The sequence below is a fragment of the Penaeus vannamei genome, chromosome 3 (genome assembly GCF_042767895.1).
Source record: "Penaeus vannamei isolate JL-2024 chromosome 3, ASM4276789v1, whole genome shotgun sequence".
Taxonomy (NCBI): Eukaryota; Metazoa; Arthropoda; class Malacostraca; order Decapoda; family Penaeidae; genus Penaeus; species Penaeus vannamei.
Window position 1 is genome coordinate 47,689,883 of NC_091551.1, and position 15,568 is coordinate 47,705,450.

Genomic DNA, 15,568 nt, shown 5'->3' on the forward strand with positions numbered 1-15,568 from the left:
GTGGGAGAGACAGTGCACCTGCGTCGTGCTCGACCTCATGTCCGTATTTTCTAAGCGTTCTGTCGCATTTCACGTGATGTTCCCTCCCTCTCCTCCCGGGGGTTTCACGTCGCGGGCGATGTTAATGCGATGTTAATTTGATGTTAATGACGCTCCCCGGCTATCTGGGACGATTCTAACTGCGGCCGTTAATATTGTTAATGAGGTTAGGCCGTTACGGGAGTCTGGGAGTCGCTATATCGGGGTCGCTGGGGAGGATGGCCTCGCGTATTTCTTCTCTTCTTGTTCCTCTTTTCTGCTCATTCTTGCTTTTCTTCTTGTCTCTATTTCTATTCTTATTCTTATTCTATTTCTCCCCGATATGCGCGCGCGAGCGTGTTTGTATGTGTATATAAACATATACATGTATACAGTATATGTATATATATATATATATATATATATATATATATATATATATATATATATATATAAATATTCATATACACATATATAAACCATAGAGATCCATCCAATCCCACACCCGCCACCCCCCCCCACCCCCCGTACTGCGCCTACGCAGGCGCAGGCGAGTCTCAAATCCCTTTTATTCCCTGAACGAAAAACAAAAGCCGTTCATCAGGGGAAGAAAAGGATCAAATCCCACACTCGGCAGTTTCCGATCCCTCTTTCTTTGGCTTCGACCCCAACTTTAATTAATCTTGATCCCAGGGCTGTCCGAAGTCTCGCCCCCAAACGGAAACTATTCCCAAGTTTGTTCATTAATGCGCCATTATCTCAAGCAATTAAGGGTTATTCTTGCTTTTCGTTTTTCTTTTTCCGTCTTTTTTCCTCTGTATAAGCCCGATATAGTTATATAATACGACGACCGAAGACGAAGTAGGACCCTGGTATTCGGACAGTTTCCCGCCAAAAACAGTAACGTTCCGAGTTGCGTTGCAGTTATTTTGCCTTGGGATTAACTATTTCCGGATTCTGTTATGGCGATCCTGTCTCTTATCTCGCTCGCTTTTTCTCCTTTCTAATAGATTTGTGCCGCCATTGCTTTGCTGGCTGTCTTGCAGGAGATATTGTGCGTGTGTGTGTGTGTTTTTTTTTATTCTCTCTCTCTCTCTCTTTTACTTATGGACGCGTATGTGTGTGTTTTGTAAGGTGATTAGTTCGGATGTGTGTGTCTATTTGTGTGTGCGTGTGTCTGTATATGTTTATATGCGTGTGAATGTGTTTGTATACGCATGTGTTTACTAGTGCGTGCGTGTGTGTTCGTTTACTTGTGTGTTTATGTGTATGTGTTTACTTTTATGTGTGTGTGTGTGTTTGTGTGTGTTTTTTTCTTTTTTTTCTCTCTTTTTTTTGTATATGAGCGTGTGTATGTCTCTGCACGTGCTTATACTTGTCTATGTAATTCCGAGCGAGTCTGTCTTGTTTATGTGCATTTACCGCCCCGAGTGAGAGAGAAGGAGATTTATGAAGGAGAAATACAGAAGAAGAAGATAAAGAAGAGAAGTGGGACAGAGAACGAGACACTTCATTTCCTCTCGTCGTAAAGTTCTCGAGGTGATAGAAAATGGCGCTGTTCTATGGCGGAAAAATTGCGCGCGAGAGGTTTCCGTTTTTATGTAAACGGCCTCTTGTTTTTATGTGTTTATTTGTGTGGTTGTTTTAGTTTTTTCTTTTCTTTTGTATTTGTAGTTTTTTTTGTTTTTTTTGTCTTGTATTTTCTTCCTTCGTTTCTCTTTCTCTTATTTTCTCTGTCTCTCTCTGTTTCTTTCTCTCTCTCTCTCTGTCTCTCTCTCTCTCTCTTTCTCTCTCTCTCTCTCTCTCTCTCTCTCTGCTCTCTCTCTCTCTCTCTCTCTCTCTCTCTCTCTCTCTCTCTCTCTCTCCTCTTCCCTCCCTCTCCCTCTCCCTCTCCCTCTCTCTCTCTCTCTCTCTCTCTCTCTCTCTCTCTCTCTCTCTCTTGCTCTCTCTCTCTCTTGCTCTCTCTCTCTCTCTCTCTCTCTCTCTCTCTCTCTCTCTCTCTCTCTCTCTCTCTCTCTCTCTCTCTCTCCTCCCTCTCCCTCTCTCTCTCTCTCTCTCTCTCTCTCTCTCTCTCTCTCTCTCCCTCTCTCTCTGACTCTTTTATTTATTGGACCTTTCTCTCCTCTAAAAAAAATAATAATAACAGAACGTCTTTGCTGAAAATCACACCCGGTCATGTTTTTTCTCTCTCCTCCTCCTTCCTTCCTTCCTCCTCCCGTCCTCCCACCAATCTCCTCCCCTCCTCATCCTCTCCCACCCCCATCCCCACACACACGCACACACACACACACACACACACACACACACGCACACACACACACACACACACACACACACACACACACACACACACACACACACACACACACACACACACACACGCTCACACACACACACACACACACACGCTCACACACACACACACACACACGCTCACACACACACACACACATTTTCCCCCCCCCCCCCCCCCACTCCACACATTTTCCCCCCCCTCTCCACACACACACTCCTCCCCCACCTACCCCCCCCCACACACACACAGCACTCCCACACACACACACTCCCACACACACACCCCCCCCCACACACACACTCCCCCCCCCCCCCCCCCCCACCCACACACACACACTCCCACCCACCCTTCCATTTGCACTGATTTAGCGGCGTGTTCGCGGGGCGGCCAAGGCGCTGCAGGCGATATATGACCTGGTTACTGCACTGCCATCTGTTGGGTGAAATATGAACTCATTTTCCCGTCGCTTGGAGTCAAGGCTTTTTTGGAAATTCTTCCCGATAAGCCTTTACCTTTGATTAATAATATCGGGGGAGAGGGAGAGGAGGTGGGAGTGAGAGGGAGAGGGGGTGGGAGTGAGAGGGAGAGGGGGTGGGAGTGAGAGGGAGAGGGGGTGGGAGTGAGAGGGAGAGGGGTGGAGTGAGAGGAAGAGGGTGAGTGAGAGGGAGAGGGGGGGCGAGAGGGAGAGGGGGTGTGGGAGTGAGAGGGAGAGGGGGTGGGAGGAGAGGGAGAGGGGTGGGAGTGAGAGGGAGAGGGTGGGAGTGAGAGAGAGGGTGTGGGAGTGAGAGGGAGAGGGTGGGAGGAGAGGGAGAGGGGGCGGGAGTGAGAGGGAGAGGAGGTGGGGAGTGAGAGAGAGGGGTGGGAGTGAGAGGGAGAGGGGGTGGGGAGGAGAGGGAGAGGGGGTGGGGAGTGAGAGGGAGAGGGTGGGAGGAGAGGAGAGGGTGTGGGAGTGAGAGGGAGAGGGGTGGGAGTGAGAGGGGAGAGGGGGCGGGAGTGAGAGGGAGAGGAGGTGGGAGTGAGAGGGAGAGGGGGTGGGAGTGAGAGGGAGAGGGGGTGGGGAGTGAGAGGGAGAGGGGGAGGTGGAGGAGAGGGAGAGGGGGCGGGGAGGGGAGAGGGGAGAGGGGGTGGGAGTGAGAGGGAGAGGGTGGGAAAGAGAGGGAGAGGGGCGGGGAGGAGAGGGAGAGGGGGCGGGAGTGAGGGAGAGGGGAAGGGGTAACAAGGGGGGGGGGGAGAGGGAGTGAGAGGGGAAGAGGGGGAGAGGGGAAGGAAATAGGGAGGGAGGAAGAGGAAAAGAGGGGAGGAAGAAGAAAGGGAGGCGAGAAGTAGAGAAGGAATGGAGAAGAGAAGAAGGAAGGAGTGAGGGAGAGGGGGAGAATAAAATGAAAGATGGTAGAATGAGAGATTAGAATAAGCTATCTCCCTCCCTCCTTCCCATATCGCCCATCACCCTCCCTCTCCCTTCCCTCCTTCTTCCCTCCTTATCTCCCTCCATCCCTCCCCTCCCTCTCCCTTCCCTCTCTCCATCCTCCCTCCCTCTCCTCTTACTCCCTTCCCCCTCCCTCTTCCTTAAATTCCCTTCTCTCCCTTCCTCTTCCTCTCCCTCCCCTCCCCATCTCTCTCCTCCCTCTCCCTTCCTCCCCTTCATTCCTCCCTCCATCCTCTTCCTTCACTCCTCCCTTCCCCCTCCTCCCCCTCCCTTCTCCTTCCTTCCCTCCCCCTCTTCTCCCCTCATTCCTCCCTCCTCCCCTCCCCTCATCCTTTCTCCCTCCTTCCCTCCCCCTCTCCCCTCATTCTTCCTCTCCTCCTTCCCTCCCTCCCCTCCGTCCCCCTCCCCATCATACAAACTCTCCTCCAACTTTGAGCGACCGAGGGGAGTAAAAAGTCGCAGTTGAAAGCGACCCCAAGATAAGACCCCAAGTCGTTGATATCTTACCCACAGGGACCCCCAGAGACCCCCAGAGACCCCCCAAAGACCCCCCAGAGACCCCCCCAGAGACCCCCCAGAGACCCCCCCTTCCCCAGCCGAAACTTATGACATCGACCTTATCCAAACTGTTCGAATAAGAATGCACACAAACTTATTCAAAAGTGCGTATCTATCGACGAAGGCGTGTGGGAAAATTTAGTGAAGTCTCCCCTCTTGATTGACACAGGAGAGAAAGAAAACGAGGAAAATGCGGGATTTTTAAAAGATAGATATTTATGTTTGTTTATGTATGTATGTATATATTTAAGAATGTGTATTTAAGTATATATGTGTCATTTAAGTATGAATGTTTGTCTGTCTGCATTTGTGTTTGTTTTTATGCACTTATGTACGTACACATGTATATTATTATTATCTTCATCATCAGCGTCGTCATCATCATCGGCATTTCCATCTTAATCCTGTCGGTTTTATTAATGTCTTTATTACCATTCTTACTAATGCTTTATTATCATTATCGTCATCAGTAATGTTATTGTTATTATTACTTTTATTATTACGATTATCATTTTAATTGCAATTTTCATTATCCTTAATAATGCTAATTTGGATTTGTATTACCACTGATATTTTTTAGTTTTTTTTCACTGTTATTGTGATTGTCATATCATTACTATCATTATTGTTATCATTATCATCCTTATTATTATTATTGTTGATGTTGTTATATCATCATCATCATCAGTTTTTCATCTCCATTACCTCTGTTGCCACGAGTTAAGAGACGCAGAAGACGAAACGAAACAGAAAAAATGGAAACAGAAAAAATACAAAAAGTGAAAAACAAAACGTAACGGAAATGAAACTGATGAAGAAAAAAAAAACGTTTATCTAAGAAAAAATAAAACATTTTCTCATACTAAAAAAAAAATTAAAACGTTTTCCCTCATTTGCGAGAGAAAACGATAATTGATAATAATGGCGATGGTGCTGTTCACTGATTGGCAGAGGAGAATGCATGTTCGCATCAATGGCTGAACAAATGGATTTTTTTCTTTTTTTGCAATATCTAAAAGGCGAGCTCACGAAGGGGATTTTGACAATGTGAAGGAAAAGGTAAAGAGGCTGAGAAAAATATTGCAATACTTCATTACCCCATGATTAAAAGGCGAGCTCACGAACAAGGTATTCAAGAAATATATGTGAAGGAAAGAAAGGTAAAGGCTGATAAATATTTCCATATACTATCATATACCCCATGATATATAAACTTCTATATATATTTACATATATATAGATAGATATAGATAGATAGATAGAATATGTGTATATATATATATATATATATATATATATATATATATATATATATATATATATATATATATATATATATATATATATATATATATATATACATATATATAGATAGATATAGATAGATAGATAGACAGATAGATGTACATGTGTATATGTATATATACATATACATATACATATATATATATATATATATATATATATATATATATATATATATATATATATATATATATACATATACACACACATCTATCTGTCTATCTATTTATCTATATCTATTTATATATATGTATATATATACATATATATATGTATATATATATATATGTATGTATGTATGTATGTATATGTATATATATAAATTCGACGCAACACCTTAAATCCAGCTATTGTCACCGGCCGGAAACTCCCCCGAAAGCGCTGGGGAGGAGACGGAGTGCTTGGGGAGGAGGTGGGGGGGACTGGGGGAAGGTGAGCGAAGCGGAGGGGGTGGAGGGGGAGGAGGGGCCCTTAATGTGGATAATTCCCCTTCTTTCTATCTTACATCCTTGTTATTTTATCCTTTTCTTTCTCTTTCCTTCGTCCTTTTTTTAATCTCCTTTTGTTTTTGTTTGTTTTTCCGATCTCTTCATTCTCACCCTTTCTCGTATCTCTCTCCCTTCTCTCTTTCCTTCTTCTCTTTCCACGCCCTTTCCTCTTCCCCGTCCCCCTCTCGCTCTCCATCTTCTCCCTTCCTCTCTCTCTCCCTCCTCCTCTCTCCTCTCTCTCTCTCTCTTCATCATCTCCTCATCCCCTTTCCCTCCTTCTCTCTTCCTCCCCAATCCCTCTCTTGTTTCTTCATCCCCTCATCCCCTTTCCCTCCTTCTCTCTTCCTCCTCAATCCCTCTCTCCCTCCTCCCCCCCCCCCCATCCCTCCCCCTGACCTCGCTGTCTGTTTTGCATAATTGCTGCTCTTTGATTCCCGGGCAGATCACCTGTCGCCTCTCTCGGGAACCGCGCCGCTCTCCTCACTCGGTGGGACTATCGCCTTCTCTCTCTCTCTCTCTCTCTCTCTCTCTATCTATCTATCTCTCTCTCTATCTATGTGTGTGTATATGTATATATATATATATATATATATATATATATATATATATATATATATACACATATACATATACACACACATCTATCTGTCTATCTATATATCTATCTATCTATCTATATATATATCTAGCTCTCTCTCTATCTATCTATTTCAATTTCTCTCTCTCTCTCTCTTTCTATCTATCTATCTATCTCTGCCTCTCTATCTATCTATCTATCTATCTATCTATCTATCTATCTATCTATCTATCTATCAATCTTTCTTTCTTTCTTTCTTTCTTTCTTTCTTTCTTCTTACTATCTATCTATCTCTCTCTCTCTCTATCTATCTATCTATCTATCTATCTTTCTTTCTTTCTTTCTTTCTTTCTTCTTTCTTTCTTTCTTCTCTTTTTGTCTCTCTCTCTCTCTATCTCTCTCTCTCTCTCTCTCTCTCTCTCTCTCTCTCTCTCTCTCTCTCTCTCTCTCTCTGACCCGCGTTCGAATCCCGCACAGCCGGTGGAAGAGAACCCCGCCCTTTCCTTGGCCACGGGCGGGAATTTAGAAGCAAGAATAAACAGGAAACCGTTTTTTTTTTTCCTGGAGTCACAAGAGGCTGTCACACCAAACATAAGGATCGCCATTGTGACAAATGGAATAGGGTTAATCACTCGAATTACTTCTATCATTATTCGCCTATTTGTCTATTTATCTGTTCATCTCTATCTCGCTTTATTTTTCTCCTTCTCTTTCTATTCTTCTTTCATTTATTTCCCTCTTCCTCGTGACTTGCATCTCTTCCTCCCATTCTCCTTCTGTCGAATGCTGATTGGCTGATACAATCCCTCGTCGACTCTCATTGGCTGAGACAATGGCCGATCGATTCTGATTGGTTGATGAAATTTTCCGACCATTCTCATTGGCTGATACAATCTCCCGTCGATGCCGATTGGCGGGAAAGTTTGAATCGCGGGAAGCAGCACTGGTGAAGAGTTCTATCTTTTAATTTCCTTTCTTTTTCTACTTTCCTCTCCCTTTGTGTTTCTTTTTTCTTTAATTTTTCTTTGCAATGTCTTTTAAGATGTTGTTATTAGTTTGGAGAAATTGATATTTTTCTTTTTTCTCTCTTTTCTTTTTTCTTTTTAATCAGAGCTTATGATTTCGGATTTCACTTCGGCTTCTGAAATGGCGGGAATTTCGTCTTTTATTGCGCAAGTTTGTTCGGGTTTTGGTGGTATTGTGGTTGCTGTTATTCCTTTCTTTCTTTCTTTTTCTCTCTCTCTCTTTATTTTTTCTTCTTTATCATCCTATGAAATATTTTCGAGTATTATGTTTCACCTTCTTTTTCTTATCCTCCTCCTCTTCTCCTTCTTCCTCTTTCTCCTCCTTCTCTTCTCCTTCTTCTCTGGCTTATTCTTCTTCCTCCATCTCTTCCCCTTCCTCCGCCTCTATTCATTTTTTTTCTCCTCCTCTTCATTTTTCCTCCTTCTCCTCTTCCTATTTATTTATTTATTTTGACTTTTGTTTTTCTCATTCTTTTCTTCCTCCAACACCTCCTCATCCTTCGTCTCCCTCTTCCTCCTCTTCCTCCTCCTCCTTTTCTTCCTTCTCCTCCTCTTCCTATTTCTTTCATTCTTATGTCTCTTTATTCTTCCCCCTCCTCCTCTTCCTCCTCCTCCTCTTCCTCTTCTCCTTCGTCTTCCTCCTCTTCCTCCTCCTTTTCTTCCTTCTTCTCCTCTTCTTCTTCGTCTTCCTCCTCTTCTTCTTCGTCTTCCTCCTCTTTCTCTTCCTCCTCCTTTTCTTCCTTCTTCTCCTCTCCCTCATACTATTAATCATTCTAATAACAGCATCGATGCCAATAATGGCGCCAAGAATGCCAATAACAGTGATGTTGATAATAATAGCAATGGGAGTAGCAAAAGTATTTACATCAAAAGCATTAATGCTATTTATAATGGCGATACCATAAGGGCGATAATCATAACCTAAGCAACAATTGGAAGAGAGATAATGACGATAAAAGGATAGATATATAAGGGATGGATAATATAAAGGGAATTACTGTGAATCGTTGTTATCTAAGTGACAGAAAGTAAACTAGAAATAAGTCGCGAGAATAAATTTAAGAGTGAATTTGATAGATAGTCGATTTAATGATAAAGAGAGACTTTATCAAAGAGGTTAAGCGCTGGGGTCTACGCTATCATTATTTACCCATCCATTTTCTTACCTACCTGTTTATCTATTTACGCTTTTATTTATGTATCCTTTTGGTCTAGCGATCGCCGCGAAATTATTCACAGTGACCGTTAATGAGTCATTTCGAGATGAATGAATTTTTCACGAGCGTTTTCAAAGAACACCGTGATACCGTGTTGAATTCCCACCCGCGGTAAGACAGGTTCCAACGTTACAACAAGGTCTTCGGAGAAAAATATGAAATTAATTATTTGGCGTTCGAGCCGTACTTGTCTTCTGCATTTTTAAAACGTTTTGCGTTCGGGATTATGAAAGATATATTGACAAAAAGAGAAATATACATGCCAGTTAACCTTGTCCGTTACACGTACTGTATTGCGCAAGGAAATATGTCTTTTGCAATTCGAATAAGTCATTGTGATTTTATCTAGTTTTATCGCTCGGGCTCATGTCGTTTGCGAATGAGCGCCATCTTGATGCAGTCATCTTCATCACCAGCGACATTGTTGCGTGAGTTTCATTTATCATTTTGGAGGTTTCCTTTTCCTTCGTGTGTACTTCAATTTGTTCGTGTGTTCACACACACACACACACACACACACACACACACACACACACACACACACACACACACACACACACACACACACACATATATATATATATATATATATATATATATATATATATATATATATATATACATACATTTATGTTAATAGATATATGTATATATACATATATATACATACATCTATATATATACATATATTTATATATATACATATATTTATATATATATATATATATATATGTATTTATATATATACATATATATATATATACATATATATATATATATATATATATATATATATATATATATATATATATATACATATACATATACATCCATACATATTCCTGCCTAAGCGTCCCTCCCCGATGCCTCCCACTCGGCGGCCGCCAATTCCCTCCACCTTTCATGGCGCGGGAAGCCGACAAGGCCAAAACATCCATACATGCAATCTGTACCAGGGCTCGGAACCGTGTATCACTCAACAATTGTGTTATATAAAGAACTTTCCGTTCTTTTTTTTTTTTTTTTTTTTTTGTCTCTCTTTTTCTAACTTTGCAACGGATATCTATTTTTTTTTTCTCTATCGTTTTTTCTTCTTCATTTTTGCTCTTTCTTCTTTCATTTTTTTTAAGCGAGTTTCCGGTTGCTAAACGCACTCGTCGAGGAAAAGAAATGTTGTAGTGGATGTTCGGGAAAAAAGAAGCAACAGCTGAAAAATGTTTACGTTTTCTCTTTCGCTTTCTCTCTCTCTCTCTCTCTCTCTCTCTCTCTCTCTCTCTCTCTCTCTCTCTCTCTCTCTCTCTCTCTCTCTCTCTCTCTCTCTCTCTCTCTCTCTCTCTCTCTCTCTCTCTCTCTCTCTCTCTCTCTCTCTTGTGTGTGTGTGTGTGTGTGTGTGTAATTGGGCGTGGTAATAGAGTAATTAAATTATTAAGTTTTATTAGTACTATCGCTCATCTTCCTTTCCTTCTACTACTGTACTAATCTCTCTACTTCAAAGCGTAGATAATTTCAAGACTATTCAAAGAAAACGGGATATTGCACTTACGCGCATCCTCCATAGATGGCGTTGAAATTTCCCTTTTTGTCAACAGATGGTGCTGAGATATCTTCAAATGTGATTTAAAAGAAAGTGGAAATTGGAAAACAATTTCCATGTTTATCGTGTCTTTGTTTGGTAATATTACATAATCTCTTCCATGTTTAACGTTTCTCTATATTTTCTTTTTCTTTCTTTCTTTCTGCGTCTGTTTTCCACGTACAGAAAAGAGAATATTCAACTGTATCAAAAGCTTATTGTATTATCTCCTTTCAGTCACACTGATTAAAAGAAAAGATAAATAAAAACAAAGCCTTTCCGGCGACCTCACTGTTTTCCCCATCATGTCGGATTTAATTATGAAATGAGACCAAAAAGTTGCGTGAAATAAATGTGTATATCATTTTGGTCTGGCTTTCCCGCTTCCTCGATAGATGGCGTTGATGCGGATCTCTTGTTCTGTGTGTGTGTGTGTGTGTGTGTGTGTGTGTGTGTGTGTGTGTGTGTGTGTGTGTGTGTGTGTGTGTGTGTGTGTGTGTGTGTGTGTGTGTGTGTGTGTGTGTGTGTGTGTGTGTTGATGACCAGTAGATAAACATATGCAATGTGTAATTCATTTTTAATAGATGAGGCCCATGTTAAAGATAATTCAAATCAAATATGGTTTTCTGTTAATTTACGCAGCACATCCCTTTCTGTCGCTTCAATAATTCCTCTTTAGATCTTCCACTGAGACCCAGATAAAAATTACCCGAGAAAAACTTTGGCGTTACAAATTTTCCATAATTCTTACGCATTCCAGTTTTCCATCAGATGGCGCAAATTAAAAAAGACGTTTGTTTTTTTTTCTCTCTCTCGATAGATGCCTCTGCTGGCACCCAGAATTTAAAAACAATAATCCAAACTAAAAGAAACTTTGGCGTTACAAATTCAACATATTGCTTACACCTCCATAAAAAAAAACAATATTTGTATTTTTCTCAGCAGATGTTTTGCTGAACCGAGATGGAAATGATACAAAGGAAAGGAATCTGGCTTAACATATTTATTGTGTTTCGTACATCCCTATTCCGCCAGATGGTGTAAATCAAAAAGATGTTTCTTCTTTCTCTCAATAGATGCCTCTGCTGAGACCCAGAGTTCATAAGCAATGGCATTCCAAAAGAAAAGAAACTGGCATTACAAACTTTATGTTTCCTATACACCCCTGTATCTTTTACAGATGGTGGTAATACATTCCCATACATCCCAGTATCTTCCACAGATGGCGATATTTTTTTTCTTCTTCTTTACAGTAGATGTTTGTTAGATCAAAATAATCCAGAGGAAAATGTATTGGCGTTACAAATAAAACCTATTCATAACACCCAGTTTCTTCTACAGATGACACCAATAACCAAAGATGTTTGTTCTTTTTCTCAAGTTTCTCTGTTGAGACCCAACGTTTAAAACAATTATTGATAATCCAAAAGTAAAGAAACTTTACCGTGACAAATACTAATTTTCTTACACATCCCAGTTTCTCCCAAAAATAGCATTACAAAATTTGTGTTCTTTTTCTCCATAAATGTTTCTGTTGAAACCTTCTAAAAGTAACCCAAAAGAAAAGAAACTTTATCGCTACAAATACTATATTTCATACACATCCCAGTTTCTCCCAAAAATGGCGCTACATTTTTTTCTCAATATGTGTCTGTTGAAACCCATCTATAAATAAGAAACGAAAAGAAACTAAACCGTTACAAATGCTATATTTCTTACACATCCCAGTTTCTCCCAAAGATGGCGCTACTTTTTTTGTTGTTCTTTTTCTCAATAGATGTCTCTGTTGAAACCCATCTAAAAATAATCCAAAAGAAAAGAAACTTTACCGTTAAAAATAATATGTTTCTTACACATCCATTTCTCCCATAGATGGCGCTATTTTTGTTGTTCTTTTTCTCAATAGATGTCTCTGTTGAAACCCATCTAAAAATAACCCAAAAGAAAAGAAACTGTACCGTTAAAAATACTATGTTTCTTACACATCCCAGTTTCTCCCATAGATGGCGCTACTTTTGTTGTTCTTTTTCTCAATAGATGTCTCTGTTGAAACCCATCTAAAAATAACCCAAAAGAAAAGAAACTATGCCCTTCTAAATATAACATTTTTCTCACACGCTTCTACTCCCATAGATGGCGCTAATGCAGATAACCATCTATTTTTCCCCAATAGATGTCGTTGCTTACGAGCCCCGTTTCCCTAACAATAATCCCACCTTCTCGCACCTCCCGCAGATGGCGCTGGTGCAGAGGACTCCGCCGCCGTAGTAGGAGACGGATGGCGCATAAGGACGCCCAGGACAGGATCTCTGAGGATTAGGGACGCCCGTGCAGAGGACAGCGGGAGGTATATGTGCCACGCCCAAAATGGAGTCAACCCGCCCATCTCAAAGACCATTTCGCTCACTGTTCTTGGTGAGTTGGCAGATAAAAGGGTTTTGTTTATATGTGGTTGTATTACGTGTTTTTATCTTCTTATTTATATTATAAGAGCATAAGATGGGATAATTAATGCATTTGGTAAGGTTATATCTTTTTTAAGAGAGGCATGTACACAGATAGACAGATCAACAGACAGGCAAACAGGCAGACAGATTAACAGACAAATATTAAGAGACGAACAGATAGACAGACAGACAGACATGCAGAGACAGATAGATGGACTGATGAAAAAAGATAAACACCAATGGACACAAACAGAGATAAGAAAATAGACATACAAACAGAGGCAGATACAGACAGACAGAAAGACAGACAGACAGATAAACAGTCAAACTGACAGATAAAGTCAAACTCACAGACCGAGACAGCCAGACAAACATACATCCAGGCCTATAAGCAAATAAACTGCATCCAGACCTATAAGCAAACAAACAAGAACGCATCCAGCCAGACGAAAAACAACCCATCTCTAACCCACCAAAAGAACCTCTAACCCACCGAAAGAACCTCCAACCCACCGAAAGAACCTCTAACCCACCAAAAGAACCTCTAACCCACCAAAAGAACCTCTAACCCACCGAAAGAACCTCTAACCCACCGAAAGAACCTCTAACCCACCGAAAGAACCTCTAACCCACCAAAAGAACCTCCAACCCACCATACCTCAACCCCAAGACACCCCTGACTAACCCCCCCCCCTTCTACCCCGCAGAGGGCGCGCGCGTGGAGGAGCGCGTGGTGAACGAGTCTGCGGCCGTGGGAGACGCCCTCAGCCTGCGGTGTCCTGCGCGCGGCGACCTCCCCATCTCCTTCACGTGGGCGAGGGACGGCATCACGCTCTCAGGTGGGGCAGGGAGGGCTTTGGGAGGGCGTGGGGGGAGGGGGGAGGGGGGAGGTTTGGATTTTTTTTCTTCTACTTTTTCATTTTTCGTTTTTTTTTTTTTTTTTTTTTTACTTTTTCTTTCTTTTTTTTCCTTTCTTTTATTTTTCTTTCTTTCTTTCTTTTTTGTGTGGGGCATTTTCCCTTTCTTTGCATGCTTATTTTTCTAAATTGTTTTTTTTTTCTGTGATTTTTCGCATTTTTTCTCTTTCCACGTATTTCTTTTATTGTTACATTCCTTTTTTTTTTTTTCTTTCTTCGCATTTTCCTTTCATTTTCTTTTGGCGTTTCCTTCCGTTTTAGTTGTCTTTGTATTTGTATTTTCTATCTCATATTTATCAGTTTTCATTCTTTCTTCCCCTTCTTTACTTTTACTTTTTCGTCTTGTGAATATAAGTCGTTTGACAGAAAGTCCAAAATTGAGACTATCATTTTCCTTTTACTGTTTGTGATACCATTATTATATCACTATCATTATCATTTACCATTTTCATTATTGTTTTTTCTTGCTATTGCAATTTCTAGTACTATCCTCTTCATCCTCACGTCGCCATCATTATCCTTCTCCTCATCACCATCGTCATCATCATCACCATCAGTACCACCTTCCTCATCCTCACCATCATCTTATTCCCAATCTAATTCCTGATTGATCCTCAAATTCCTCCTCACCCATCCCTTCCCTTCCCTTCCCTTCCCTTCCCTTCCCTTCCCTTCCCTTCCCTTCCCTTCCCTTCCCTTCCCTTCCCTTCCCTTCCCTTCCCTTCCCTTCCCTTCCTTTCCCTTCCTTTCCCTTCCTTTCCCTTCCCATCCCTTCCCTTCTCTTCCCTTCCCTTCCCTTCCCTCCCCTTCCCTCCCCTCCCCTCCACTTCATTTCACTACCCTTCTTTTCCCTTCCTTTCCCTACCCTACCCTACCCTTCCCTCATCCACCCCTCCCTACCTCCCATCCACCTCACCATCCTCTCCCCCTTCCCTTCTCCCTCCCCCTTCCCTTATCCCTCTCCCCCTCCCCCTTCCCTTCTCCCTCTCCCCCTCCCCCTTCCCTTCTCCCTTTCCACCCACCCCTCCCTCTATCCCTCACCACCCACCCCTCCCCCTCTATCCCCCTCTACCCCCTCACCACCCACCCCTCTCCCTCTCCCCCTCCACCCCCTCCCACCCTTTCCCCCTACCTTACCCCCTACCTTACCCCCTCTCCACCCAACGCCGACCTGTCTCACGCCCCTCCTCCCTCCCCCTCGCCCCACAGGATCAGGTCCTTCCGGCATGGAGTTCCGCGTGCAGGACGGAGGCAGGACGTCGGTGCTCCTGATGAACCCGACGACCCGCTCGCACGCTGCCGTCTACACGTGCCAGGTCGCCAACCGCTACGGCACCGACTCCAGGACCTTCTTCGTCAACGTCGTCGGTGGGTAGGAGGGCGCGGGGAGGAGGGGAGGAGAGGGAGGGAGGGGAAGGGTGGGAGGAGGAGGAGGGAGGGGAAGGGGGAGAGGAGGGAGCGGGAGGGGAAGGGAGGGAGGAGAGGAATGGGAGAGGGAAGTAAAGTGAGTGTGTATGTATGTGTGGTGTATATACATTGGTGTGTATATATGTATATATATCTGTGTATGTGTGTCTTTATATAGCTATATAGGTATAGATATATCCACGCATCTGGCCCCTGCCGCCGCCGCCTCCGCGCTCTCCCCAACAGCGGCTTTCTCTTCCGGCCAAAAGCGCGCTGAATGAAAATGCCAAACTGTCAGGGAAAAGTCACGTCCT

General features: G+C 42.6%; 1 protein-coding gene across 1 annotated transcript in view; it reads left to right on the plus strand.

Annotated features, from left to right (window-relative positions):
* LOC113824237 (cell adhesion molecule Dscam2) overlaps positions 1-15,568 on the plus strand; it is a gene marked incomplete in the record, with an annotated part of 150,625 nt that overhangs the window by 107,027 nt on the left and 28,030 nt on the right. Inside the window, 3 exon segments of the mRNA XM_070114017.1 lie at positions 12,719-12,898; positions 13,638-13,769; positions 15,057-15,215. Coding sequence (XP_069970118.1) covers positions 12,719-12,898; positions 13,638-13,769; positions 15,057-15,215 — 471 coding nt within the window.